Below are 25,506 nucleotides of genomic sequence, written 5' to 3' on the forward strand. Positions count from 1 at the left end.
GGGGGGGGGGGGGGGGGGGGGGGGGGGGGGGGGGGGGGGGAAAGACCTGGCTCCTCGTTCCATCCGGAAGCCGCCGGGCCGGCAGGAAATGACGAACCAGAGGTCGTCCGGTCCGTGCGGTAACCGGCTCCGCGCGTCCGGCCGCGACTGCCGGGGAAAGAGCGCGGAGCAGAGCCGCCGGGCCGCGTGCCGCCTGCAGAGCTAGCGGCGTGAGTCGCCCCGCCCCGCCCCGCCCCTCCATGCGGGGGGAGGGTGAGAGGGAGGGAAGGGAGCCCGAGGGCGCCCCTAGCCCCGCGCCCGGCCGTCCCAGCTCCTCTGCCGCCGCGCCCCAGGCTGGAGGGAACAGTGAGGCCCGCAGCTCCAGAATCGCGGATCGAAAGGCGGAGGCCGCCGCCTGCGCAGCGCAGGGCACCCGGGCTGGGAGGATGGGGGGATGGGGGTGTGGAGCGGGCGCGCTTCAGGATCGCACCGCGCGCAGCCCGCGGCGGCCGAGCCCTGGCGGCTCCGGCCCCTGCCGCCTGCCGGGGTGGGGGTTTACATTGTCTGCCCGCTAGACTGCTCCTCTCTCCGGGACTGGCAAGTCTCACGAGTCTGGGCAGGGCCGGAAGCGCCCACGTTTGGGAGTCCAGCGTGCGACTCGCTAGCCTGGGTGGTTTTGGGCGAGTTGTGTACCCAGCCCCCCACCCCGCGTCGTCTGCCAGGTGGAGCTTTCGTGCCTCCCAGCAGGGTGATGGTAACAATTAAATGCATATGTGGACTGCCCAGCACAGGCCCCTCAGATGTTAATTGCCTTCGTCTTGCTGGTTGAAGGCCTGTGACCTTGTACCCTCCCGCTTCAGCAACCCAAGCCTTTAGCGTTTCAGAGGACTGAGGGAAAACAACATTGATGCGATGGGTTGTGTTGTATGGAGCTCGTAGAACTGTGTGAGTGACTCCAATCTGAACTTGTTTCAAAATAGCAAAGCTCTAAGTGAGAGACGAAATGGATACCATTCAGGACACGATGACAAGTGATCCTCAAAACTGAACCACCTAGACACGGCATCGGGAACCCCAAATACAGAAAATAATTTAAAAATGATACAGCCGCTTGATTCCAAGAAGAGTACTAGTTCTCTACTTAAAAGTTTGTCAAACTGAAATCAAGCGCCAGTTGTCACATTTTGCCAACTTTATCTCTGGATAGTTATGTTCAGCTCATCCTAGCAACTCCTTACTGAAATAGCTCAAGCATTAGTTTACAGGAAAAATATGTGGAAAAGGTGCAGTTTTCTCAGAAAAGCCCTGAATGACAATCCAAGCACATGGTGGTCTTGCTGAAACATCCATTAACTTGCCAGGAACAAACCACTGTAACGCCCCTGGGCATTGTGCTTCAGACTTAGAGGGAGGCTGTGAGGTGTGCAGTAGCCGCTCAGCAGGTGTGTGTGTGTACACTTGGTTAGACTGTGGCGAGCTGGGTGGGGACCAGTCATAGTTCAGGCCACATGGGAGCTGTGGTCTGTACTGTGACTTTGTACAGGACCACTCCTTATTCCTGGCAGTCTTACAAAGGCATGCCGTTGGTCATGATGGAGGACCAGGCACGAAAGGCCTACCCCCGGTGCAAGTCTTTCACAACCATACTACTAAAAGTAACTCAAGTGCGTGTCCCCAGAACAGTAGTGTCACTGCGTACCAATCAAGTTGTGTAATTCACAGTAAAATTTCACCATTCTTGGTCAGCAGAATTTCAGAATCCTTCTCTAAAATATAATGAAAAACTGGCATATTTGTAGGAGGAGGAAGACAGCTCTGTAGGAATACACCATTTATTGAGTGGCGCATGAACAGGATTTTGTGGAACGCCAAAGCAAGAAGTTCATCTGGCTCAGATCCAGTCGGGCGGTAGAAGACACGCAGGAAATGCTTTAGAAGTGTGTCAGGTAAAGGGCACCTGCAAAGTGTCTCAGTAGCCATTGTTAAGTCTGCTCCCCTTTTCTTCTCCAATTTGTTCGTAACTCCCAATCCTGAAACCTGCCACCCTCACTGCATGGCCGTGCCGGCCTTTCCACAGCACCTCAAACCAGACCTCTGAAGTCATCTCTTATGGCCAAAAACAGTCATTGTTATTTTATGTTTTGGCACCAACGGAAATCTAGAAAAAAATGCTAGATTCCATAAATTGTAAAGACAATTATAGTCTCTGATGTTCCAAAAGTTTCCATTCCTAAAGTAGGCTGATTACTTACTATGAATAATGTTACATCCAGAGAAACTCTGGAGTTCAATTTTAAGGAATAAGAATTGAAACTGTGAATAATGCCAAATCCCCCTGCGCCTCCCACTCTCTTAAAAAAAAAAACAAAAATCCATAGCCAATCTTTAATATGTAGGAATTGGGTATGTTTAATATTTAGATCTTGCATCTATAAAGTTTTAAGTTCTGTTTTTATTATTCTCTGTCTAATTTTTAAAAGACCAATCCTTATGCTCATCAGACACCAATAGATGTTTCAGAGGAATGACTCTTGCCCTCAGTGTCTAGAATGTAAGTTAAATGGCCATTCACGATACTCACTTTAATACAGTCTGTCCGCGAACGTCTGACAGAGACTTCAGGTGCCAGAATGGGGCCAACATGCCACCTGGCCTGGGAGCAGACCCCAAGGAAATTTCATTCATTTTATGCAGAGGCAAACTGTAAGAAAGAAAACAGACTCTGCCCTTAATATACACTTATTAAGTTACTGAGCCAAATCTACACTAAAGAACATTTTGGGGACTTCCCTGGTGGCACAGTGGATAAGACTCTGCGCTCCCAGTGCAGGGGGCCTGGGTTCGATCCCTGGTCAGAGAACTAGATCCCACATGCATGCTGCAACTAAGAGTTGGCATGCCACAGCTAAGGGGCCGGTGAGCCGCAACTAAGAAGCCCTGGAGAGGCAACTAAGGAGCCCACTTACCTTAAAAAAAAAAATTTTTTTTGGAGGCTCACAGGACAGATTGCAAGATATTTCAGTGGAGGAATTTCTGCAATGCCTTCACTGTTATAGGGTGTCTAGAAAAAATTGCAAAACAATTTCTTGGACATTCCAGATACCTTTTTTCTTGGTATTAGAAAATGGCTATCTTAGTAGAAACTACAGTACAGTTATCACCTGTCATTTGTTCAGTTTTTCTCCTTTTTTTTTTGCGGTACACGGGCCTCTCACTGTTGTGGCCTCTCCCGTTGCGGAGCACAGGCTCTGGATGCGCAGGCTCAGCGGCCATGGCTCACGGGCCCAGCCGCTCCGTGGCATGTGGGATCTTCCCGGACTGGGGCACGAACCCGTGTCCCCTGCATCGGCAGGCGGACTCTCAACCACTGCGCCACCAGGGAAGCCCAGTTTTTCTCCTTTTGATAGAGTATCTAAAACAACACTTCCGAATTTCTTTCACATATTAGGTCATTTTACGTAGACTTACCTAGTTTAGATTTAACACAAGAGCAGAACTTTCTCTTTAAGGAAAAATTCAGTGAACTTCCCAAGTGCAAATAAGAAACCAGTACTCTTTCCCTTGCTACTTGGTATACTTGCTGTTACCATTCATTTTCTGTGGGAATGTCCAAAGAATGCATTTCCTTGAATAGAAGTCACAGCTGTGTAAATAGCAAAATAACTTTTTATCCCATAGCTTCCACAGTGGGCCAGGAGGCCAAAACTAGATAAAGCTCCAGACATTTTCGTTTTCCAGGTGTGTCAGGGGCCTGTGGAAGAGCACGGTCCTGGCTGGCGCATCTCATCCAGACTGCTGTCACGGGCCTAACGCTGTCCTTCTCTCTTAGCATCCCAGCCATTTGTGTGGACCTCTGTTTTAAGTATTCAGTTGCTTTCATCTGGGTGATAGTTACAGTTTGGAAACTGTGCAGTGACATTTCAACCCATATCCTTTTAGAAATATGATTTTTAAATCCCAAGTTTGAACCTTTATGTAGGAACTGTGATGTTTCAAAGTCAGAAATAGGCGAAAATGTGTTCCATGCCTTAGTGATCTAGACCAGGGTTGGCCAACATTTTCTTAACGGGCCAGATGGTAAACATTTTAGGCTTTGAGGGCTGTGAGGCAAAAATGGAAGATGCTCTTCTTAAAATGTATCCGTTTAGAAATGTAAAACCATTCTTGGCTCCTGGGCCATACAAAGGCAGGCAGGGGGCTGGAACTGGCCAGCAGGCCCTCTGTTTGCCAGCCCTTGTCCAGCCATCACACCATCACTAACTGAAAGAAACCCTGCCCTCTTTGCTGCCTTACAGTCCCATGCCTGGTGGTTACGGAGTGATGGGTGACGAGGGCTCTATCGATTACAGCGTTCACGAGGCCTGGAATGAAGCCACCAACGTGTACCTGGTAGTGATCCTTGTCAGCTTTGGGCTCTTCATGTATGCCAAGAGGTAAAGGCTTTAGATTCTCAGGGTTGGTAAGAACCCAGCCATTTATAAGTTTTGTAGGTTTGTTTGTTTGATCTAAGTTAAATGCACAAAAATAATTTCATCAGCATTTTTGTTCCTGCTATGAAATCACTGTCTAGTCGGGTCAGCCCTCACATTACCGGACACCAGGATTTGGCTTGGAAAACCCAGTTGCTCTGAGAGATGGGGATTTAAGTGCAGCTCTTGGCACCCAGACCAGATGCTCTATACCCCTATTCTATCATTTCTGATACAGCTCAGTTTTCTCATTCAGCCGGCTTCACTGTCACCCTTGGATGAGCACATATTTTGGGCCAATGTCCCTGAAATGCACAAACTCTAACTCCTATGTGTTAGCAATTCTGTCTTCGCAAATTTCAAGCCTTCTCTTCTGTTTCTTGTGCATAATATTGGTATGATCCAATTACTTCTCTGTCCGTCCCCCAAAACTCAGTCCCCTGAGAACAAGGACTTTTATTTAACCTTTGTGTCCCTGATGTGCCACATGGTGTAAATCCTCAATAAATATTTCTTGCTGTGATTCCAGATGCTGTAGCGTAATTCAGCTGTTCTTTTCCACACTCCCTGGCTCCTTTCCTTCAAGTACAGTTAAAAACAAATGCACGGTGAGGGGCGTGATTTGAAGAGGAAAAACAGCAGTAGTTGGATTGAGCTGCTGCTGCCCATAGCCATGTGCTCGGTGGCGTCCTCTACCAAGGTCAAAGGCATTAGACAGTTCAGGATAATTAGTCAACCAAGAATAATTGATGCTCTGCCCGGGGAGAAGTTCAGACCCACACTTGCCACGGGACCTGCAGGCTCGCCCTTCCCGACCCTGAGACTCCTGAGCTGCTGGCCAGCTGGCCGCCTGGACTCTCGGGGGAGCGGGGCCGGGGGGGTGGGGGGGGCAGGCGAGAGGAGGCCTCCACAGAGCATGGGGGAGCCGCTGGCAGGTAACAGCCTTCCCCTAAAAATAGCCACCGTCTCCTCCCCACCCCAATGTTTTAAAGGCAGAGACAGGCTGTTGTTAATTTTAACTATATGACCCCACTAAGGCCATGCTACTCTATTTAAGAAATCGTTTATTCATTGTTTTTCAAAATTAAGGTCTGCTCACATTCTGTTTATTCTCTGCCTGCAATAACTTAGTTTTATTTGCGTGACATGAGAGGGAGGGGAAAAATAGTCATACGTTTTTTGTCTGAGCATTTTTCCATACAACAGGGCTTTTTTTGTGGGGATTGAGGGGAGACGCTTTGTTGTATGAAGTGGGCATGTTCAGCTACTGCCTTTTCTTTCTTATAACCCTGTGACTGTACATGTACAGCTTCATACTTCTAGTGAAAGAAAGAATACTTGAGCCCAGGAAGCATCTCACGGGGACAAAATAGAAGATGGACTCAGGGCCACTTACGTCCTTTTAATGCAGCTTCTGGTTACTACGATCGTTTGAATGTTACAGTCCTACAGCTATGAATACAAATCTCTTTTCTGCATTGGTTTTGTGTTTTAGAAATAAAAGGAGAATTATGAGGATATTCAGCGTGCCACCTCCAACAGACACTCTGTCAGAGCCCAACTTTTATGACACAATAAGCAAAATTCGGTTAAGACAGCAACTGGAAATGTACTCCATTTGTAAGTATTCTGTGCTTAATTACGTACGTAAGCATATTTAAAATAGACTCTTTGGGGTTGAGTCTCGTTGGCAAAGGTTATCAGAAATAGCTGATAATGACACAGGGAACTATATTCAATATCCTGTAATAAACCATAATGGAAAAGAATATGAATAAGAATATATGTATGTATATCTGAATCACTTTGCTGTACACCAGAAACTAACACAACATTGTAAATCAACTATACTTCAATTAAAAAAAATTTTTTTTTTAAGAAAGAAATAGCTGGTAATGAAAACGTAGGGCCTTTTTTAGATGCTCAACACAGTATCAGCAAACCCGGTTTGCATGAAGTTAGTGTTTCAGGACACTTCACTTATTTGGGGCCCTTCCAAGACCCTGAGAAGAGCCCTAGCAACGTGTTTCACGTTTTGAAAATTTGGCAGAAATTAGATGCCTTAACAGTCGGTGAGGCTCCTGTCTCATCCTTCTCTAATTTCCCTCCTTTGCACTTCCCTCATGTGCAGTGGCGTTGAGGTGGCCAAGAGCATTTGGGGGATCTGGCTGAGGGGACGTTGAGTTGAACCTACTTTAGTTCAGGTTTGAAATTTTGTGTTTATAGAGTTTGCAGTCACTTCTTGACAATTAAATTACTATGTGCTGCAGCCATAGCAGTATAGGAACGGCTTCCAGGCCAGAGGTTATTAACATGTCCTGTGGTACTAAACCCTGTGAGTAAGTGGTGGAGAAGAAACAAAGGTTAAAGGGCAAGGAGCCAGGATGAATTGTACATCCAAGCCACAGCCTTTGATGCCACCATTTAAAAAAATGAGGTGTGGTTTCCATGGTGTATCATTAAATGAGAAAAGGCAAGATGTAATTATATATATGCTAGGGTACTGCTCCTTTAAAATCAAATGACCAAAACATCCCTATCTACGTGTAATAAAAATGTAGTATAGAATTTTGTTTTTATTGAAGTATAGTTGATTTACAATGTTGTATTAGTTTCAGGTATACAACACAGTGATTCAGATAGATATATATATATATATATATATATATATATATATATATATGTATATGTATGTTATTTTTCAGATTCTTTTCCCTATAGGTCACCACAGAATATTGAGTATGGTTCCCCGTGCTATACAGTAGGTCCTCGTTGGTGATCCACTTTATATACAGTAGTACACATATGTTAATCCCAACCTCCCAATTCATTCCTCCCCAACTCCTTTCCCCGTTGGCAGCCACAAGTCTGTCCTCTATGTCTGTGGGTCTATTTCCGTTTTGTAAGTAAGTTCGTTTGTATCTTTTTTTTTTTTAAGATTCCACATGTAAGTGATACATGGTATTTGTCTTTCTCTGTCTGACTTACTTCACTTAGTACAACGATCTCTAGGTCCATCCATGTTGCTGCAAATGGCATTATTTCATTCTTTCTTATGGCTGAGTAATATTTCATTGTGTGTGTGTATATATATATATATATATATATATATACACACACACCCCTCCTCTTCTTTATCCAGTCATCTGTATATGGACATTTAGGTTGTTTCCATGTCTTGGCTATTGTAAACAGCACTGTAATGAACATTGGGGTGCATGTATCTTTTCAAATTTTAGTTTTCTCTGGATATATGCCCAGGGGTGTGATTGCTGGATCATATGGTAACTCTATTTTTAATTTTTTAAGGAACCTCCATACTGTTTTCCATAGTGGCTGTATCAATTTACCTTCCCACCAACAGTGTAGGAGGGTTCCCTTTTCTTCACACCCTCTCCAGCATTTATTATTTATAGACTTTCTGATGATGGCCATTCTGACCGGTGTGAGATGATACCTCATTGTAGTTTTGATTTGCATTTCTCTAATAAAAATGTTGAGCATCTTTTCACGTGCCTGTATGTCTTCATTGGAGAAATGTCTATTTAGATCATCTGCCCATTTTTTGATTGGGTTGTTTCTAAAAATGTTCTGTATAATTACACAAGTCTGGAGGAAGGCTTGGAAAGATACACATCAGATTATTAACATTCATTACCTTGATGGGAACACTGTGGGACTCGAGGGAAAAGAGTGGATATTTTTAAAAGAAAGATAGATGTCTGTGTGTTTGCGTGCTCGCATAGAAAGAAGCAAGAAAGAGTGATCAGCAAGATGTTACTGCTATGTGTCTCGGGTGGGCTGGAATTTCAGGTGAAAAGTAGAAAAACCATATATATATATATTTACACAAGTAGAACCTCTAGAAATTTCTTCAGCATAAATTTTATCCTGAGAAGTAGTAACAGCAGTTCCTTTGGGGAAAGGAACTGCAGGACTAATCAGGTGGGAGGAAGGTACACCTTCCCTGTTTCCTCTTTTGTCCCTTTTGCATTCATGTTTTACTAGTTCAGAATAAGAAGTAAAACTGAATGTTACAGAGTAGCATTATTCACAGTAGCCAAAAGATGGAAACAACCCAAGTGTCCTTGACTGATGGATCCACAGAATGTGGTCTATACATGAATAGGATGTTATTCAGCCTTTAAGAGGAAGGAAATTCTTTTTTTTTTTTTGGTTGCATTGAGTTTTCTTTGCTGCACACGGGCTTTCTCTAGTTTCAGTGAGTGGGGGCTACTCTTCGTTGTGGTGCGCAGGCTTCTCATTGCAATGGCTTCTCTTGTCGTGGAGCACGGGCTCAGTAGTTGCAGCACGTGGGCTCAGTAGTTGTGGCTCGCAGGCTCTAGAGCGCAGGCTCAGTAGTTGTGGCACACGGGCTTAGTTGCTCTGCGGCATGTGGGGTCTTCCTGGACCAGAGCTCAAACCCATGTCCCCTGCATTGGCAGGCGGATTTTTAACCACTGCGCCACCAGGGAAGTCCCAAGAGGAAGGAAGTTCTGACACATGCTACAACGTGGATGCACCTTGAAGACATGCTTTGTAATTATTTTTATTGTGAAGTGAAAGAAGCCAGTCACAAAAGAACAAATATTGTGTGATTTCTCTTCTGTGTAGCAAATTCACAGAGACAGAAAGCAGAATCGTCACTAGGAGTGGGGGAGGGAGTGGGGAGTTACTGTGGAATGAGGACAAAGGTCAGTGTGGGGTGATCAAAAGAAGCGTGGTGGTGGTGGCAGCACAACAGTGTGAATGTAGTTAATGTCCCTGAACTGTACACTTAAAAATGGTTAAAATGGCAAGTTTATGTTTTTGTATTTCACTTCAAAAAAATATATCCTTAAGGAAATTTAAGTATTTAAAAAACAAAAACAGGGAACCAGAAGCTCTGTATAGAAAATTATAAGTAAAGAGTTAGGTTTTCATTGATGCCTAGTCAAAACAGAAGTTTGTAGGTGTTCCCTGGTGGCCTAGCAGTTAGGATTCGGTGTTTTCACTGCAGAGGCCCAGGTTCGATCCCTGGTCAGGGAACTAAGATCCCACATGGCTGGAGGCACAGCCAAATACAAAAAACAAACAAACAAAAATCAGAAGTTAGATCCTATCAAAAAATATTCAGTAGTATAGCATATACAATTATAAAGCCAGTGTACAGCTCTTTTTCTTCTTTGATGAGAATGGCATAAAATGAAATTTATCAGGACACCTGTGTTTGTAAGGCATGGTAGTTTTCTGTTGCTGCTGTATTATCACAAATTCAGTGGCTTAACACAACACAGATCTTACAATTAGAGATTAAAAGTCCTACAGCAGATTCACTGACTAAAATCAAGGTGTTGGCAGAGTTCTGCTGTTTCTTTCTGGATGCTCTAAAGGAGAAGCTGTTTCTTTGCTTTTTCCAGCTTCTAGAAACCACCCATGCTGCTTGCTTTGTGGCTTCATTCGCCCATCCTCAAAGCCAGTAGCACTGCATCTTTCTGACCGTTCTTCCATTTTTATAGTTCCCTCTCTCTCTCAACTCTGCCAGGAAAGGTTCTCTGATTTTCAGGGCCCCTATGATCAGGTTGGGCCAGATAATCCAGGGTAATCCCCCTTCTCAAGGTCCTTACCTTAAAAACATCTTTAAAGTCCCTTCTGCCCCAGAAGGTAACATATTCACAGATTATGGGGATTAGGATGTGGACATCTTTGGAAACCATTGTTCTTGTAAATAGTGAGTATTTGCACATTTAAAGAGGCCCATCACAGGGACTTCCCTCGTGACACAGTGGTTAAGAATCCGCCTGCGGTGGGGGGTGGGGGGGGCTTCCCTGGTGGTGCAGTGGTTAAGAATCTGCCTGCCAATGCAGGGGACATGGGTTTGAGCCCTGGTCCGGGAAGATCCCACATGCCGCGGAGCAACTAAGCCCGTGTGCCACAGCTACCGAGCCTGCGCTCTGGAGCCCGTGAGCCACAACCACTGAGCCCACGTGTCACAACTACTGAAGCCCGCGCGCCTAGAGCCTGTGCTCCACAACAAGAGATGCCACTGCAATGAGAAGCCTGTGCACCGCAACGAAGAGTAGCCCCCACTCGCTGCAACTAGAGAAAGCCTGTGCAGCAACGAAGACCCAACACAGCCAAAAACAGGAGAAGCTACCGCAGTGAAAAGGCAGCGCATTGCAATGAAGAGTAGCCCCCACTCGCCGCAACTAGAGAAAGCCCATGCCCAGCAACTAAGACCCAACAACGAAGACCCAATGCAGCCATAAGTAAATAAATAAATAAATAAATTTATTTAAAAAATAAAGAGTCCCATCACATTGCATCATTCTTAGTGCTGATGATGGCATGTCTAGTCCTGACTTAGTCTGGAAGTTCAAGAGGAAATAGCAAACAAAATTCTTTTCCTTAAAGAGGACTCCCAAAATTGTAAAGCTTTCAGCCACAATAATCTGGATCCACCCTGAGTATATAAACAAACAGTATTTCTTCCTTGGCTGGTAAAAAACTTAATGAAGAGACTGAAAGTTTGAAAGCCAAGCAGTGAACGACATTTGCAAAGACTTTAGCCCTGCACTCTCTCTAGTTTCAGTTTAAGACCTTCAATAAATATTTCTCAGAAGCACAAAAAGAACACAGAATTGCAAGTCTGTTTTTTCTTCTAGTTTATATTAATGACAATGTTCAGTAAATCTCTTAGGCTTCTCATTTAAAATATAGTCAAATTCCTTATGATGTGGACAAAAGCATTATTATTAACTTATCTTGAGGTGGAGATGGGAAATAAGAAAGGACATTACAAAATGTTAATTTAAGTTTAGTAGCTTAATTAGTGTTTACCCTATATTTCAATGCTCTGAATAATCCTGATGTACAAGACAATAATAAACATCTGAAAATGGATATCAGCACTGCTGAGAAATTAGAGGATCATGAAGTATAATAAATTTCCTCTAATGAATAAAAAATTGTTTAATTCTAAGCTAATTCTTTACTGAGAATCATGACTTGACTGTGATTTAATGATGTGAGCTCATAATTATTTTGCGATTTTATTAATCATATCTCCTTTTTTCTTGCTTATTGTTTTGTTTGTTTTTCAATAGCCAGAAAGTATGATTATCAGCAGCCACAGAGCCAGGCTGACAGCGTGCAGCTCTCATTGGAATGAAATCTCAGAAAATGAGCAGCAGGAATGATCGTTGTTCAAGAGTGCAGTCTCCTCGCGCTGCCAAGTCATGAGCAGCAATTTTTTTAAACTTCTGTCTCCATAAAATCATTTTATTTGTGACTTTTCCCCAATTTTTTGGTGTGTTTTGTTTCACTTTTTTAAACCTCATCTCCAAATCATTTGTTCCACAAATCAGAAATTCCTCAAAAGGCCTGAACACAGAGAGTCTGCACGTACCTAGGAAGATAGACTATCACCAGAGATGGTGACTGTACCTTGTGAAGACTTTGATCCCTTCAGGAGACAGTCAGGAAATAAAAACACATCTTTGGAAGCACGAGTCTGGAGCTGATGCCACTTTGGAACTTCTTTGCCAACTTAAAAAATAAAAATCTAATCATTGGAATAACTTCCTCTTCGACTGTGTTCTGGGATAAATATAATAAGGATAACAGACTAACGTATGTTCTTATGGCTGTTGTTACCTCTAACCGAATTAACCGTTTTTGCTACTTCAGAATTTGCACAGTAAACTGTCTTTTCTGCGTTGTGAAATTGTGATGCGCACCCCCCTGCTAACTGTAGAAGTTTTCTGTGACTGGAGTTTGTTCCCCTTAATTGTATTCCCAGGAGTTTCTTCCACCAGAAGAGTCTTCTTTCGGCCGTGCTGGGGCTATACTGCGGAATACATGGGCACCTCTGACTGGTGTCAGCGGCTTGCTTTGGGGTCATGTGACCATCAGTCTTTAATGTAACTGTATGGTTTCTTAGGCTTTTTTAGCATAATAAGCTTCCCTGCAGACTCTCATATCTTGTACCATTTTGTACTGTACATTGAAATGTTTTCACCCAGTTTTTCATATTTATTTAAATAAAAGCCGGTTGGGGATAGTGGCAGGGAAGTTCAACTGTCCATGTAACTGTCCATAAATTAGTTTTTGAATCAAAACTATAATTTTAAGAGTTAGAGTTAATATTTCAAGCATTATTGCCTTTTCCTTTATAATTATGAAGTAAAGAATATAAATGAAAAGGTTTAGACCAAATAAAATCATTTCAGGGAAATTGCATTTACTTTTAAAATTTAAATCTTTTCAAATATATATATATATTGTACAAGGTGAATTGTTGACCAAATGGAATAATTATTTCTTAACTCACAGATGAGTTTGAACGTACCGCCTGTATGTAGAATGAATACTCGGACTGAAGGATTGTAAACAGTTACAATTACGGCGTGGGGATAGCAGAGCAGCAAGGGGACAATCTTCTTAAACTTTGCTTTGCTCTCATGTAATCAGGAACGGGGGCGGTTTACCTGCTGTCCCTGATGTGTGGCACAAATCTAGACAAAGTACGAAAACTGGCTCTCAGCTGATTTGTACAGTGTACCTGAATAAACATCAGTCACAACGAAATGGACTGTGATGGTTTTTATTTGCATCCACTGGACAGAGACAGTCACGACTAAAACCTCACAGATCATTTGGTGAGAGTGGAACTCTGGCAAGTGAGAGAGGAAGATTCCTCATTTCTTCTCTGAAGCCCGCTGATGGGAGTCACGCCTCCACCAGCAGGATCAACAGCAAGTCCGCCTTTGAAGTTTCTTCTCTGCTTCCACAGCTGAGCTGGAAAGCAGGGGATGCCCTGCAGCCACACTTCAAAGGGACACCAGTTATTGTCCTGCTTCTGCCCCTGAATCCACCAAGGGTTTGATGGAACTATTTTCTTTGGAAGAAAAAAGGCATGACTAATAAACAGGTCAGTAACACTTGTGTTCTCTGTTTCCTCATTTCTCTCTTTAACTGCATAAGATGCTCTGCGGTAAGCATGGAGGGGCAGCCTCCCTGGGTGCACAGCTGGGCCCAGCCCACTGCTCCAAGGGGCACAGATGCTTGCTAATGACCCCACACCATTTCAGGTGGAGCTCCTGATAGGATTCAGCGGAAAACGAGATGCAGAGTTTAGGGTGAAATTGCTGTACTGTCGGAAATATATTTAAGTATTGAGTAAAAATAAGAGAGAAAATGGTAATAAAAATAATTTCAGATATTAAGAATAAATGTATCTTAGTACTATATATAAAATAATCAACAAATTTCATATATCACTTATATGTGGAATCTAAAAAAATGATACAAGTGAACTTATTTACAAAACAAACACGGTTACCAAAGGGGAAAGGGGTGGGGGAAGGATAAGTTAGGAGTTTGGGTTTAACATATACACACTACTATATATGAAATAGATAACCAACAAGGACCTACTGTATCGCACAGGGAACTCTACTCCATATTCTGTAATAACTTATGTGGGAAAAGAATCTGAAAAAGAATGGATATATGTATATGTAAAACTGAACCGCTTTGCTGTACACCTGAAACTAATACAACATAGTAAATCAACTATACTCCAATATAAAATAAAAATTTTTATAAAGAATAAATGTATCTTAGAAAATATAATTAAAGGGAGAAGGGGGATTCCCTGATGGCACAGTGATTAAGAATCCGCCTGCCAATGCAGGGGACACGGGTTCGAGCCCTGGTCCGGAAAGATCCCACATGCTGCGGAGCAACTAAGCCCATGCACCACAACTACCGAGTCTGCGCTCTAGAGCCCATGAGCCACAACTCCTGAGCCCGTGTGCCACAACTACTGAAGCCCACGCGCCTAGAGCCTGTGCTCTGCAACAAGAGAAGCCGCCGCAATGAGAAGCCCGCGTATCACCACGAAGAGTAGCCCCCGCTCGCCACAACTCGAGAAAGCCTGCGCACAGCAACGAAGACCCAACACAGCCAATAAATAAATAAATAAATGAATTTTATTTTTTAATAAAAGAGAGAGAGAAGGGACCAAAGCATATTACAGGGAGCCAGCTGATTCGTTCAACACACAGTTACGGAGGACAAACTGGGCTAGCCATATGTCATCCTCTATAGGCTATTTGATTCTAATGACAGAATAGGAATAGGTGCTGGAGAACTGGAATTAAAAAGGACACCTGGCTTATATCCAACCTGTATGCAAAATAGTGAGGCTCATAGAAGAGGAACTGGAGCTTAGTCTTAAACTGTTTCCCACTTGACACCCTAATAAATCCAGAGCCAGACTCACACAAAACTACAAAGCAAGAAACATTTCCCACCCGTCTTTTTGTCCCTCTTCAGCCTCCTGTCAGTCTCTTTGGGCAAGACAGGTCTTGACTGAGGATTTAAGAGTGGGGATGATGAATAAGCCAAGAACTAAGGAGGTGGAAGAACATGGAAACTTCCAGCAGCAGGTCGTCTTTCTTCTATCCTGGATCTCTCGCCCCAAAATAAATGAGTGACCTTTAGCACTGGAGTCTATGCTGACCTTTATTTTATTTAGATAGAGTGAAAAGCTAAAGCCATTTATGCAGCATTCCACACCCGAGGTAGCAAGGTGATAAGTCAAAGGGGAAGCCAATCACTGTCTGGGGTTATTGGTAGGCGTTCAGCACCAAATTTGATACTGAAGGACCACTGTGCTTTTCACGTCTTTTATTTTTGATGTTTCTAGTTCCAAAGTTTCTTCTTTTCCAAATCAAGAAATGACAGAGGTGTCACTGTTGCAAGAGAGTGGCTCCATCCCAGGGATTTGTATGAAAAAAATATTTTGACAAATTGCAAGCTAGCTGAAGAAAGTTGGGGCTTTTTAACTGCAACCAATATTGATGTTATTAAACTCAACTGCAAATGCCTTTGGCCTCAGATATCTGAAAAAAAAATGCACCACATAAATGTAAAGTATTTATGACATAACAAGTTAATGTATGTTTTTTATATTCATTTTGGGGGGAAGGGATTGCAAGTGCCTCTGAATAACACTTTATCTTGAGGTTTTAAAAAAAGGCCCATTTAAGTTGACTACAAGCTAATATAAATCTTATATCTGAAATGCTTTCTAGCGCCCAGTACTAGAACAGTAACTAGCCCAAAGTAATACTTGGTAGGTAGTTGCTGAAATAATTAATTTATTGGCAACAATTTACAGAATTGATGGTTATTTTTTATATTTTAAAAAAGTGTTTGTAGGTTCTGTCTCTGGTAATGGAGGAATAATTGTGTCAGACTAACTCTCTTACAGATAATGAGTTCAGGACAAAACATAAAAACAACTCTCTGAAGGAAACCATAAGCAGACAAACCAGGAAGAAGATGACGCTTGAAAGAAGGAACGGCACTGGCTGAGATTTGTGTTTATATGGGTTTCTTGCCTGAAGGTATTTCTTAGTCCACCAGTTGAGAATAGCTAGAACTCAAGGAGAAAGCTACAGTGAAATTGGTTTGAGGAACAGGGCAGTATTCAGAGCTTCTAGACTGAAAAGTGAAGGGGGACATCACAGAAAGAAGTGAACCCCAGAAGGGGGCACCCCAAAATATATATGTAAATTCTGCCAAGTCCTTGGCTGATCCCTGAATTACGAATCTACGTGAGAGACCCTAAGGAGACTGGCAGAAAACAAACAGCTGAAAGGCTGAAAGAACTAAGCAGGGTATTCAGCTGTTGCCTACCATTGGAGATACAATTTGAATCCTGCCAAATTAATTACCTGCTAGAACAAAACTCAACACTTTTCAGAGGAAGATAAAAGAATCTAGAGTCTCTAACACTGTATCATCCACAATGCCCAACATACAATCAAAAATTACAGGAATGAGAAGAGCAGGAAAATGTGATCCACAGTCAAGAGAAGAAATGGGACAACGTGGTCCATCAAGAGAAAGAACAGTCAATGTAAACCGACTCCAAGATGACCCAGATGTTGAATTATCAGACAAGGACTTCAAAGTAGCTGGTACAAATATGTTTAGATAAATGAAATACTTTCAGGTAAATGACAATTGAAAGGCGCTATCATCAGCAGGTCTTCTGTAAAAGAAATACTAAAGGAAGTTCTTTGGGGGAAAAAAAAAAGAGAAGTGATAGCAGCTGGAAACTCAAATCTAAGCAAAGTCTAGGCATAATGAATGACCAGTTGGGGAAAGACAATGATGAGCAAGTAGGGGCTCTTATCAAGTGGGAATAAAGAGTATATAGGACTTTTTGTACTATTTTAACCTTCTATAAGCTTGAAATTCCTTTTTTAAGTTATAGAAAAAGTATTTGTCAGTCAATTTCTTAGTCAACCAGAATCTATTTTTTGTATCACACCAATCATTGGCAAAACTGAAAAACAGGCAGTGTGTCTGAAGGTGTCTTGGACAACATTGTACTTCTTTCTTCTTTACTTGTTCACACAGTTTCCAATATCCTTCTGTCTATCAAAATCTATTCCAAGAAAGAATCTAAAACACACTTCCACGAAAGTATAAATGACTGTTAAAACAGGGTGTTTGTTCTGCATTTTAACAGAGAGAGCCTTCAGCTGGAAAGGAATGAAGTTTTCAGACATTACAGAGAAGTTTAATTTTTAGGCATAAGAGAGCCTTTACGTAAGCAATTATGTAAGCAATTAACTAAACTCCACCTATTCATTCGGCTACCACATCCAATTCTGCCCTTCTCCATCATCTTAGTTCAAACTCTAGCAATGAGAATGTCACCTCTTCCCCACCAAAATGATTAAATGCATTGGAATCCCTAAATAAAGAGAGTGATTCTACAGTTTTGTATCTGTTAAAACAGTCAGCTCTGTCTCATCCCAGTGAGGTAGGAAGAGATGTGAGCTTTTGGTTACCATTTTACAAATGAGGAAAAGAGAACAACGGGATTGACTCTTCCAGTCCTGAACTTCTGCAATACTGAGAAATGTAAAGATTAAATGGGAAGAAATGTCTCCAGGGGCAAACAGAGAGAGGTACGAAGGCAGGTATATAAAAAGGCAGTTTCCGACAAACATATAGCTTGCTGTCAAGTTTTTTCTTTATCCACTACAGTGGATACTTAAAAAATTCTAGGTGTTTAACAAATAATCACTTAATTAAATCATCCAAGAAGGCAGCCATGCCTACGGAATAAAGCTGTCTTAATAGTTTTCTAGTTTTTCCCAGTGCAAGAGAGTAATAGTGTTTCTACCATCCTTGCAGCCCTTGCTAGAAGTCCTGTATACTTTGTGACAGTGATTAAACTCCAACAACATATAGTAGTTTATTTTATTTTATTTTTTTAGTGCCTTACAATAACAAACATTTATTTTCTCACGGTTGAAGAATTTGAGAACAGGGTCTCTGGGTGGCTCAGGGTCTCTCGAGGTAGCAGTGAGTGTGTCAGCCTTCAGGTGGGGTCACCTTCAGCCGAAGGCTGGAAGGGCTGCTTCCAAGGTGGCTCCCTCACATGCTGATGGCAGGAGACCTCACTTCTCCACCATGTGAGCTGTATCATGTTAATACCCTCCCAAAAGCAAAAAAAAAAAAAAAAAAGGATGGATTTATTTTCCTTAAAATATCCCAGAGCACAGTAAGTATACTATATATTTTTAAGGTGTTACAATTTTAAATATATATATAATTATTCTTCAGAAAACATTGGTAGTTAAATCTCATTTCATCATACCAATGAAAATGGTCGCATGGAAAGAAGCAAAAAGAAGCAAACAATCCCAAAACATTAAACTTTTTTGTGTGTGTGGTTACACATTTGCCTTTCCAAATTCGTTTTGCTACACCAGTATTTTAATTGGTTTGTGATTTCTTAAACTCTTTCACCCTAACGGTAAAGACCAGCAAATGCAAAACTCTTTGAATTCCAAAGGGAACAAAGCTGGCCTGGGGCTGTGAAGGGATTGCAGGTAATCTACAGATGCGCCAGTTGCTTTCAGACAATCTTTAGTGGACCAATTCCATCTTTTGAAAGAGTAGTCAGGTGCAGGTTTTTACAAATTAATTTCTCTGTTGTTACATTCAGGTTTAGTAGATTACCACAGCATCACATTTTGAATTTACTTAAGTCACCACCTCCCACAATTTATAATTCTTAAGTAAAATCTAATGGATCTAGAGATTATCATACTAAGTGAAGTAAGTCAGGCTAAGACAAATATATGATGTCACTTATATGTGGAATATATGCTTTGTTTGTTTATTAAAAGGAAAAAAGACTCCAGCAAATCAAGTATGCTTCAAAAGAGTTACACGATTTTTAAAAACACTAGTCCTTAATTACTGTTGTGGAGAACTTCGAGCTGAATGTATTAACCATACACTTACTGTTCTGCTAGGTGACAGCTTTGACTGACGCTTGACGTTTGCTTTTTCAAGCTATTTGAGGGTACATTTAGCTTGAAACAGTTCTGAATAGAGGGAAGCCACTTCATGGTCCAAACAACCCATTTCCTTTTGAACTCTATTATAACTTGTGATTTTTGGCCAATCAGAAGGATCTAGTTCATCTTTCTCCTAAGAATTTTTTTTTTTTTTGCGGTACGCGGGCCTGTCACTGTTGTGGCCTCTCCCACTGCGGAGCACAGTCTCCGGACGCGCAGGCTCAGTGGCCAGGGCTCACGGTCCTAGCCACTCTGTGGCATGTGGGATCTTCCCAGATCGGGGCACGAACCCGTGTCCCCTGCATCGGCAGGCGGACTCTCAACCACTGCGCCACCAGGGAGGCCCTTTCTCCTAAGAATTTAAAATATAATTTGATTTTGATTTAGTTTGTATCAAGCCACATTTAATACAATCAAAGACAATTCTTCATTTCTGTATGTTTCAGGACAATTTTGAAAGCACCAACAGAGATACAAAATGAACTAGGTAATGGTTTAGTTAATAGAACACAGGATTTGAAACCTGAGTTCCAGCCTATTTCTGTCTGTGTGGTATGTATTTGAATTTGAGCGTAGCTCACTAACTTCACCAGGCCTCAATTTGTTCACCTGTTAAATGGACATAAGACTGCCTTTAGCCCAGGGATGTTCACATCCTAAATGATATACCACCTGATCCCCTGGGAAGGCAATGGAATGATCCTTGGTGATGTTAAATATTTTTTTACTGTGTAATCAATGTCTATGTTTAAGAGCTTGAAAGAGCAGAATCAGACAAGGATGGAGTCCCTAAAGCCTCCTGTGGCCACTACAGCGTGTATTCATCAGCTTTCTCTGCAGTCCCAGGAAAAGCAGCCAGCTCATGAAAATGTATAAAGTCCAGGAATCAAGCATCAAACAAAACTGCCACGTGTGAACACGCAGCTAGGTATCTCACGACATCTAAAACCCTTTGGTCTCTGTTTCATCCTTCAAGTAATGAAAATATCTTCATTTTTTCCAGATGGAAATATGGGCACAGAGAAATCAGGGGAGAGGCCCAATGTTAAAAACCAGGGCTTCCCTGGTGGCGCAGTGGTTGAGAGTCCGCCTGCCGATGCAGGGGACATGGGTTCGTGCCCCGGTCCAGGAAGATCCCACATGCCACGGAGCGTCTAGGCCCGTGAGCCGTGGCCGCTGAGCCTGCGTGTCGGGGGCCTGTGCTCCGCAACGGGAGAGGCCAGAACAGTGAGAGGCCCGCGTACCGCAAAAAAAAAAAAACCAAAAAAACCCCCCAGAATTATGTTGTCTCTTGAGATCCTTGTCACTCTGTGCTTCTTATGATTCTCATAGAAACAGAATGGTTTGGAGGTTCAAGCATTGTTTCCAGTAGAAAATAATGCAGATGTTACTGCTGGGGAATAAATTAGCACACCTAATTTATCAACCTTATTCAACTCCGTTGGAGATCAAAGAAAAGTCAAGCAAATTGCAGCAAGTTTTCCTTACAGTATTTTTAGAGTATCATTCCCAAATACTCAAATATAGAGGATTCTTTCCTTTTCTTTGTATTCATTTGATTACCCCATAGTTTATAAATCACACGTCTGTTTTGTATACTTTGTACCAGACAAGTCCGGGCATGCAAAGCTTGTAGCCAGTTCACAAAAGCCACTTAACATATTTGTTTGTCATTTAAGTTATGACTTTGAAAACAAAAGAAGACAAGGGCTTTCACAGTGACAGGCAGGTTTACATAAGCTGCTGCACAAACTAAATTCAAAATAACTCTAGTTCATATTGAAAAAGTTATTCTTTCATTGCCACTCTGTCATAACACTCTTTGATATTTTTTAAAATGTCCACAGTAATTAATAAGTATGACACAAAGCTTTCCCTACCTCTTCTCCTGTGTATCCTTTTTGTAAGTCACAGGAACTGCAGCCACCAAGGTTTTCTACTGACGACTGGATGAAGTCTTGCTTTTCCTCCAAAGCACTTGTCCTGACATGCTGTAAATCAGGAAAACAACCAAGAGACATAGGCTTAGGGGCACATATAGGATGTGGGGTTGGTTCATTTGCTTCTTTCTAGTATCTCCTTCTGCTACAGTTTCAGTTCAGTTACTCAAGAATATGCAAGTTAAAAAAAGAAGAAGACTCCTACAGTGCAGGTACAACCAGTGACCCAGTGAACACAACGTCAGTAGGTGTGTGTGGCGGATGTGCATCCGAGGGGCTAGCAGCGAGAGCTGTGGCCCGAGAAAGACCTGATTTCCACCCCAGCTCTTTTTCTACTGGCTTCGCTCTGTGTCCTTACCTATAACATGGGGATAATAACTCCCACCTCAAAGAACTATTTTCAGGGTTAAGTGAAATTCCCAGTGTTAACTGCTCAGCATCGAGTCCGACAATATGTGTTCCGTAAGAATTGTTGTATGCTCGCTTTGAGCCAGCCTATTTATTTTATGCTAAAAATAAAGTAAAGCGTTGCTAGGATGAATCAAGAAAAAAGACCATTCTCAGGAGTGAAATATTTGTATGATATAATTTTTAAAATAATGGAGTTGCTTACTTTCAGTAACATACAGTAACAGAACATGCATAGATTATGGCAAACCTGTTTAATGAACAAATAAGAACCACTTAGAATTATCATAGCAGGATATCATGGAAAGGGGGTTAGATCTGCTTGATTTCAATTCTACCTTTATTCCTTGAGCAAATTTCTTTATCTTTGATCTTTAGCTTCATTGTTTGTTAAATAAACCCCTGGAAGGGGTGTAGTGAGGATAAGATATTAAAACAAAATATATGTCTGTCCTTCGGTCTAAGATAATATATTAAAGCTATATACATATCTATCCATCTATCTATCTGCCTACCTATCTAGAGAGGGAGAGAGACCACACAATAAACTATATAGAGTAGTGATTATTCCAATATTATGATAAATTTTTTTACTGCAAGTAAGATTTTTAAATTAAGTGCTGAAAATTAATATGATATATGTAAACATTCTCTTTGCAAAATTATTTGCATAATTGCTTACCTAATCCTTTTGTCATTTGTATAATTAAAACTTAACCTGAAGGGAGTTGTGACTGTGATGGGCACATGGGGTGGGGGGAGCGAGTTTCTATTTCTTGACCTGAGTGGTAATAACAAGGGTGTATCTGCCTTATCATTACTAATTAAGCTATACATTTGTTTAGTGTGGGTTTTGGTGTCTGTGTTGTATTACACAATAACATTTTTTTTAAATAAAAAATTCACTCAGTACAATAGCCAAGACATGTAAGCAACCTAAGTGTCCATCACCAGAGGAATAAAGAAGATATATATATGTATATGTGTATATATATATTTTTTCATTCCCCCCAATGGAATATTACTCAGCCATAAAAAAGAATGAAAAAATGCCATTTTTAGCAACATCAGTGGACCTAGAGATGATCATACTAAGAGAAGTATAAAGACAAGTGACAGAGAAAGACAAGTATCATATGATATCACTTATTTGTGGAATCTAAAAAGATGATCCAAATGAATGTATTTACAAAACAGAAACAGACTCAAAGACATAGAAAACAATCTTATGTCACCAAAGGGGGCGGGGGGGAGAGCTAAATTAGGAGTTGGGGATTAACATATACACACTACTATATATAAAATAGATAGACAACAAGGACTGACTGTATAGCACAGGGAACTAAATTCAATACCTTGTAATAACCTATAATGGAAGAGAATATACACATATACATATATATCACTTTGCTGTACACCTGAAACTAACAAAACATTGTAAATGGGGCTTCCCTGGTGATGCAGTGATTAAGAATCTGTCTGCCGGGCTTCCCTGGTGGCGCAGTGGTTGAGAGTCTGCCTGCCAATGCAGGGGACACGGGTTCGAGCCCTGGTCTGGGAAGATCCCACATGCCGCGGAGCAACTGCGCCCGTGAGCCACAGCTACTGAGCCTGCGCGTCTGGAGCCTGTGTTCCGCAACACGAGAGGCCGCGACAATGAGAGGCCCGCGCACCGCGATGAAGAGTGGTCCCCGCTCGCCGCAACTAGAGAAAGCCCTCACACAGAAATGAAGACCCAATACATTCTAAATAAATAAATAAATAAATTTATAAAAAAAAAAAAAAAAAAAGAATCTGTCTGCCAGTGCAGGGGGACACGGGTTCAATCCCTGGTCCGGGAAGATCCCACATGCCGCGGAGCAACTAAGCCCATGTGCCACAGCTACTGAGCCTGTGCTCTAGAGCCCGTGAGCCACAGCTACTGAAGCCTGTGTGCCTAAAGCCTGTGCTCCGCAACAAGGAGTAACAGCCACTGCAGTGAGATACCGCGCACCGCAACAAAGAGTAGCCCCCACTCGCCGCGACTACAGAAAGCCCGCGCAGCAACGAAGACCCAATGCAGCCAAAAATGAATAAACTAAAATAAATACATTTATAAAAAAACAAAAACCAAGAAACATTGTAAATCAACTATATTTCAATTTTAAAAAATTTTTTTAATTCACTCAGCCTGGGAAATCCCTGGCGGTCCAATGGTTAAGACTCTGCGCTTTCACTTCTGAGGGTGCGGGTTCAACCCCTGGTTGGGGAACTAAGACCCCACAAGCCACAAGTCGTGGCCAAAAAAAAAAAAAATCACTCAACCTAGTTACTGTATGAACTACTACAAACGTGAACTCATAGAAGACTGATTCAGGTTTAATTATGTTTTTAAAACATATAAAATAGAATTAACACACAAATAAATGAGTGATATTGATTCCTACCTTTTTACTGGGTCCTTCCACCAACACACCAAATTGCTATCTGAGTTTTCCACTTTCATGTGAAAAATTTTGGATGCAATAAGCATGGTGTGCCCAACTAAAGACTAAAAAGTGTAACCAGTTAAAAAGAGATCAGTGGAAGACAAGTTGAATGTGAGTTCACTTTTGTATGGCTATTAAAAGAATAAAAAGATGCCTTACCACTCTCTCACTTCGGGTGGATAGGGACGATGGGAGAGAGACGCAAGAGGGAGGAGATATGGGGATATATGTATACGTATAGCTGATTCACTTTGTTATACGGCAGAAACTAACCATTGTAAAACAATTATACTCCAATAAAGATATTGAAATAAAAAAGATGTCTTAGCCATAATATTGAGTAAGTTACTATTACCTCTAATAAAAATGTGAAAGTTGCAATTATTCTGTTACTAAGTAGAAAACATGTGACTAGGTATCTTTGAGATACTTACTGGAGCTTTCTCGAAGTAAAGGGATAGAGAGGTACCTTATGACCAAAGCTTCATGAGGGATCAGAAGCAGAAAACCTGGCAAAAAATAAGGAAAACCTGATCTCCCTCCCTTGGCCCCTTGGACTTCCGCTCTCTTCTCCCTGCAGACAACCTCCCCTCCTTGAAGAGCAGCACACATGCCCCGAAGGGCTGCCCCTCTTCGAGATCTCTCGGGGCCAGCATCTGATGCTGTCTTTTACTCGCTCTGTCTGAGTTCCAGTTCCAAGTAACTGTGGACAAAAGAGACCATGGGAGCGGAAGGTTCTCTGCTAATGCATTGTAGGGGCGAGAGGAAATGACTTACTGGAATTCCACATAGATAACGACACGGCCACTACCATGAGTCATTTATTCATTCCACCAACATGGAACTACCATGAGTCAGAATGCACTGGGGATTCAGAGATGAACAACACTCAGTCCTTACCCTTGAGGAGGTCAGACTTCAGAAAGCAAAACAGAACATCACAAGAAATTCCTTAAAGCAGATAAAATAAAGGAAGTATAAATAACATCTTTCAAGCTCCTAGAGGAGGTGATGACTAGTTTCATGGAGCAGATTATAGTAGAATAATCTTGAAGAATGAGTATTAAAACGCACAACAGACTCCAGCAAAAGATATGTTAATTTACTTTCATCAAAATTGGGAATATCTCTTCAGTGAAGGACACTATGGATTAAGTCTTTTCGGGTCCAAGAGGAGATTTTTTTTTAAAAAATTGGAGTATACTTGCTTTACAATGTTAGTTTCTGCTGTACAGCAAAGTGAATCAGCCACACGTATACGTATATCCCCTCTTCCTTGGATTTCCTTCCCATTTAAGTCACCACAGAGCATTGAGTAGCGTTCCCTGTGCTATACAGTCTATTCTCATTAGTTATCTATTTTATACATAGTAGTGTATATATGTCAATCCCAATCTCCCAGTCCATCCCACCCCCCCTTCCCCCACTTGGTATCCATACGTTTGTTCTCTATTTCTACTTTGCAAATAAGTTCATCTATACCATTTTCCTAGATTCCACATATGTGCATTAATATATTTGTTTTTCTCTTTCTGACTTACACTTCACTCTGTATAACAGTCTCTAGGTCATCTATGTGTCTGCAAATGGCACAACTTCATTCTTTTATATGGCTGAGTAATATTCCATTGTATATATGTACCACATCTTCTTTATCCATTCATCTGTCAATGGACATTTAGGTTGCTTCCATGTCCTGGTTATTGTAAATAGTGCTGCAATGAACATTGGGGTGCTTGTATCTTTTTGAATTATGGTTTTCTCTGGGTATATGCCCAGGAGTGGGATTTTTGGGTCACAATGGTAGTTCTATTTTTAGTCTTCTAAGGAACCTCCATACTGTTCTCCATAGTGGCTGTATTGA

The 25,506-nt window shown here is 41.8% G+C and overlaps 2 protein-coding genes and 1 long non-coding RNA gene across 4 annotated transcripts in view; 1 reads left to right on the top strand and 2 right to left on the bottom strand.

Annotated features, from left to right (window-relative positions):
• The window catches only part of SLC20A2 (solute carrier family 20 member 2), a 104,573-nt gene extending 104,426 nt beyond the window's left edge, over positions 1-147 (bottom strand). The window contains exon 1 of one of the 2 annotated variants that reach the window (XM_027122937.1): positions 47-147. The gene's annotated coding sequence lies outside the window, so the exon portion shown is untranslated. The remainder of the gene's footprint in view (positions 1-46) is intronic. The other variant, XM_027122939.1, reaches the window with a different exon arrangement.
• Positions 89-13,016, top strand: SMIM19 (small integral membrane protein 19). Its single transcript, XM_027122946.1, has 4 exons — positions 89-209; positions 4,275-4,412; positions 5,944-6,068; positions 11,534-13,016. Exons 2-4 carry the CDS (start codon positions 4,279-4,281, stop codon positions 11,596-11,598), a joined length of 324 nt encoding a protein of 107 aa, XP_026978747.1. The 5' UTR covers positions 89-209; positions 4,275-4,278; the 3' UTR covers positions 11,599-13,016.
• A 4,700-nt stretch (positions 13,017-17,716) lies between these two features.
• Positions 17,717-24,346, bottom strand: LOC113628992 (uncharacterized). Its single transcript, XR_003436317.1, has 3 exons — positions 24,077-24,346; positions 20,707-20,817; positions 17,717-17,955 (listed from the first exon to the last, which is right to left on the bottom strand). It is a non-coding gene; the product is annotated as an uncharacterized LOC113628992 (long non-coding RNA).
• Positions 24,347-25,506: the final 1,160 nt, after the last annotated feature.

Source organism: Aethalodelphis obliquidens, unplaced genomic scaffold, assembly GCF_003676395.1.
Source record: "Aethalodelphis obliquidens isolate GAN/ISIS:26980383/991018 unplaced genomic scaffold, ASM367639v1 scaffold25, whole genome shotgun sequence".
Lineage (NCBI taxonomy): Eukaryota > Metazoa > Chordata > Mammalia > Artiodactyla > Delphinidae > Aethalodelphis > Aethalodelphis obliquidens.

Coding starts and splice junctions, on each gene's coding strand:
- SMIM19 (XM_027122946.1), top strand. CDS start 4,279: ATGCCTGGTGGTTACGGAGTGATGGGTGACGAGGGCTCTATCGATTAC. Junction 4,413..5,943: donor CTCTTCATGTATGCCAAGAG/GTAAAGGCTTTA, acceptor TTTGTGTTTTAG/AAATAAAAGGAGAATTATGA. Junction 6,069..11,533: donor ACTGGAAATGTACTCCATTT/GTAAGTATTCTG, acceptor GTTTTTCAATAG/CCAGAAAGTATGATTATCAG.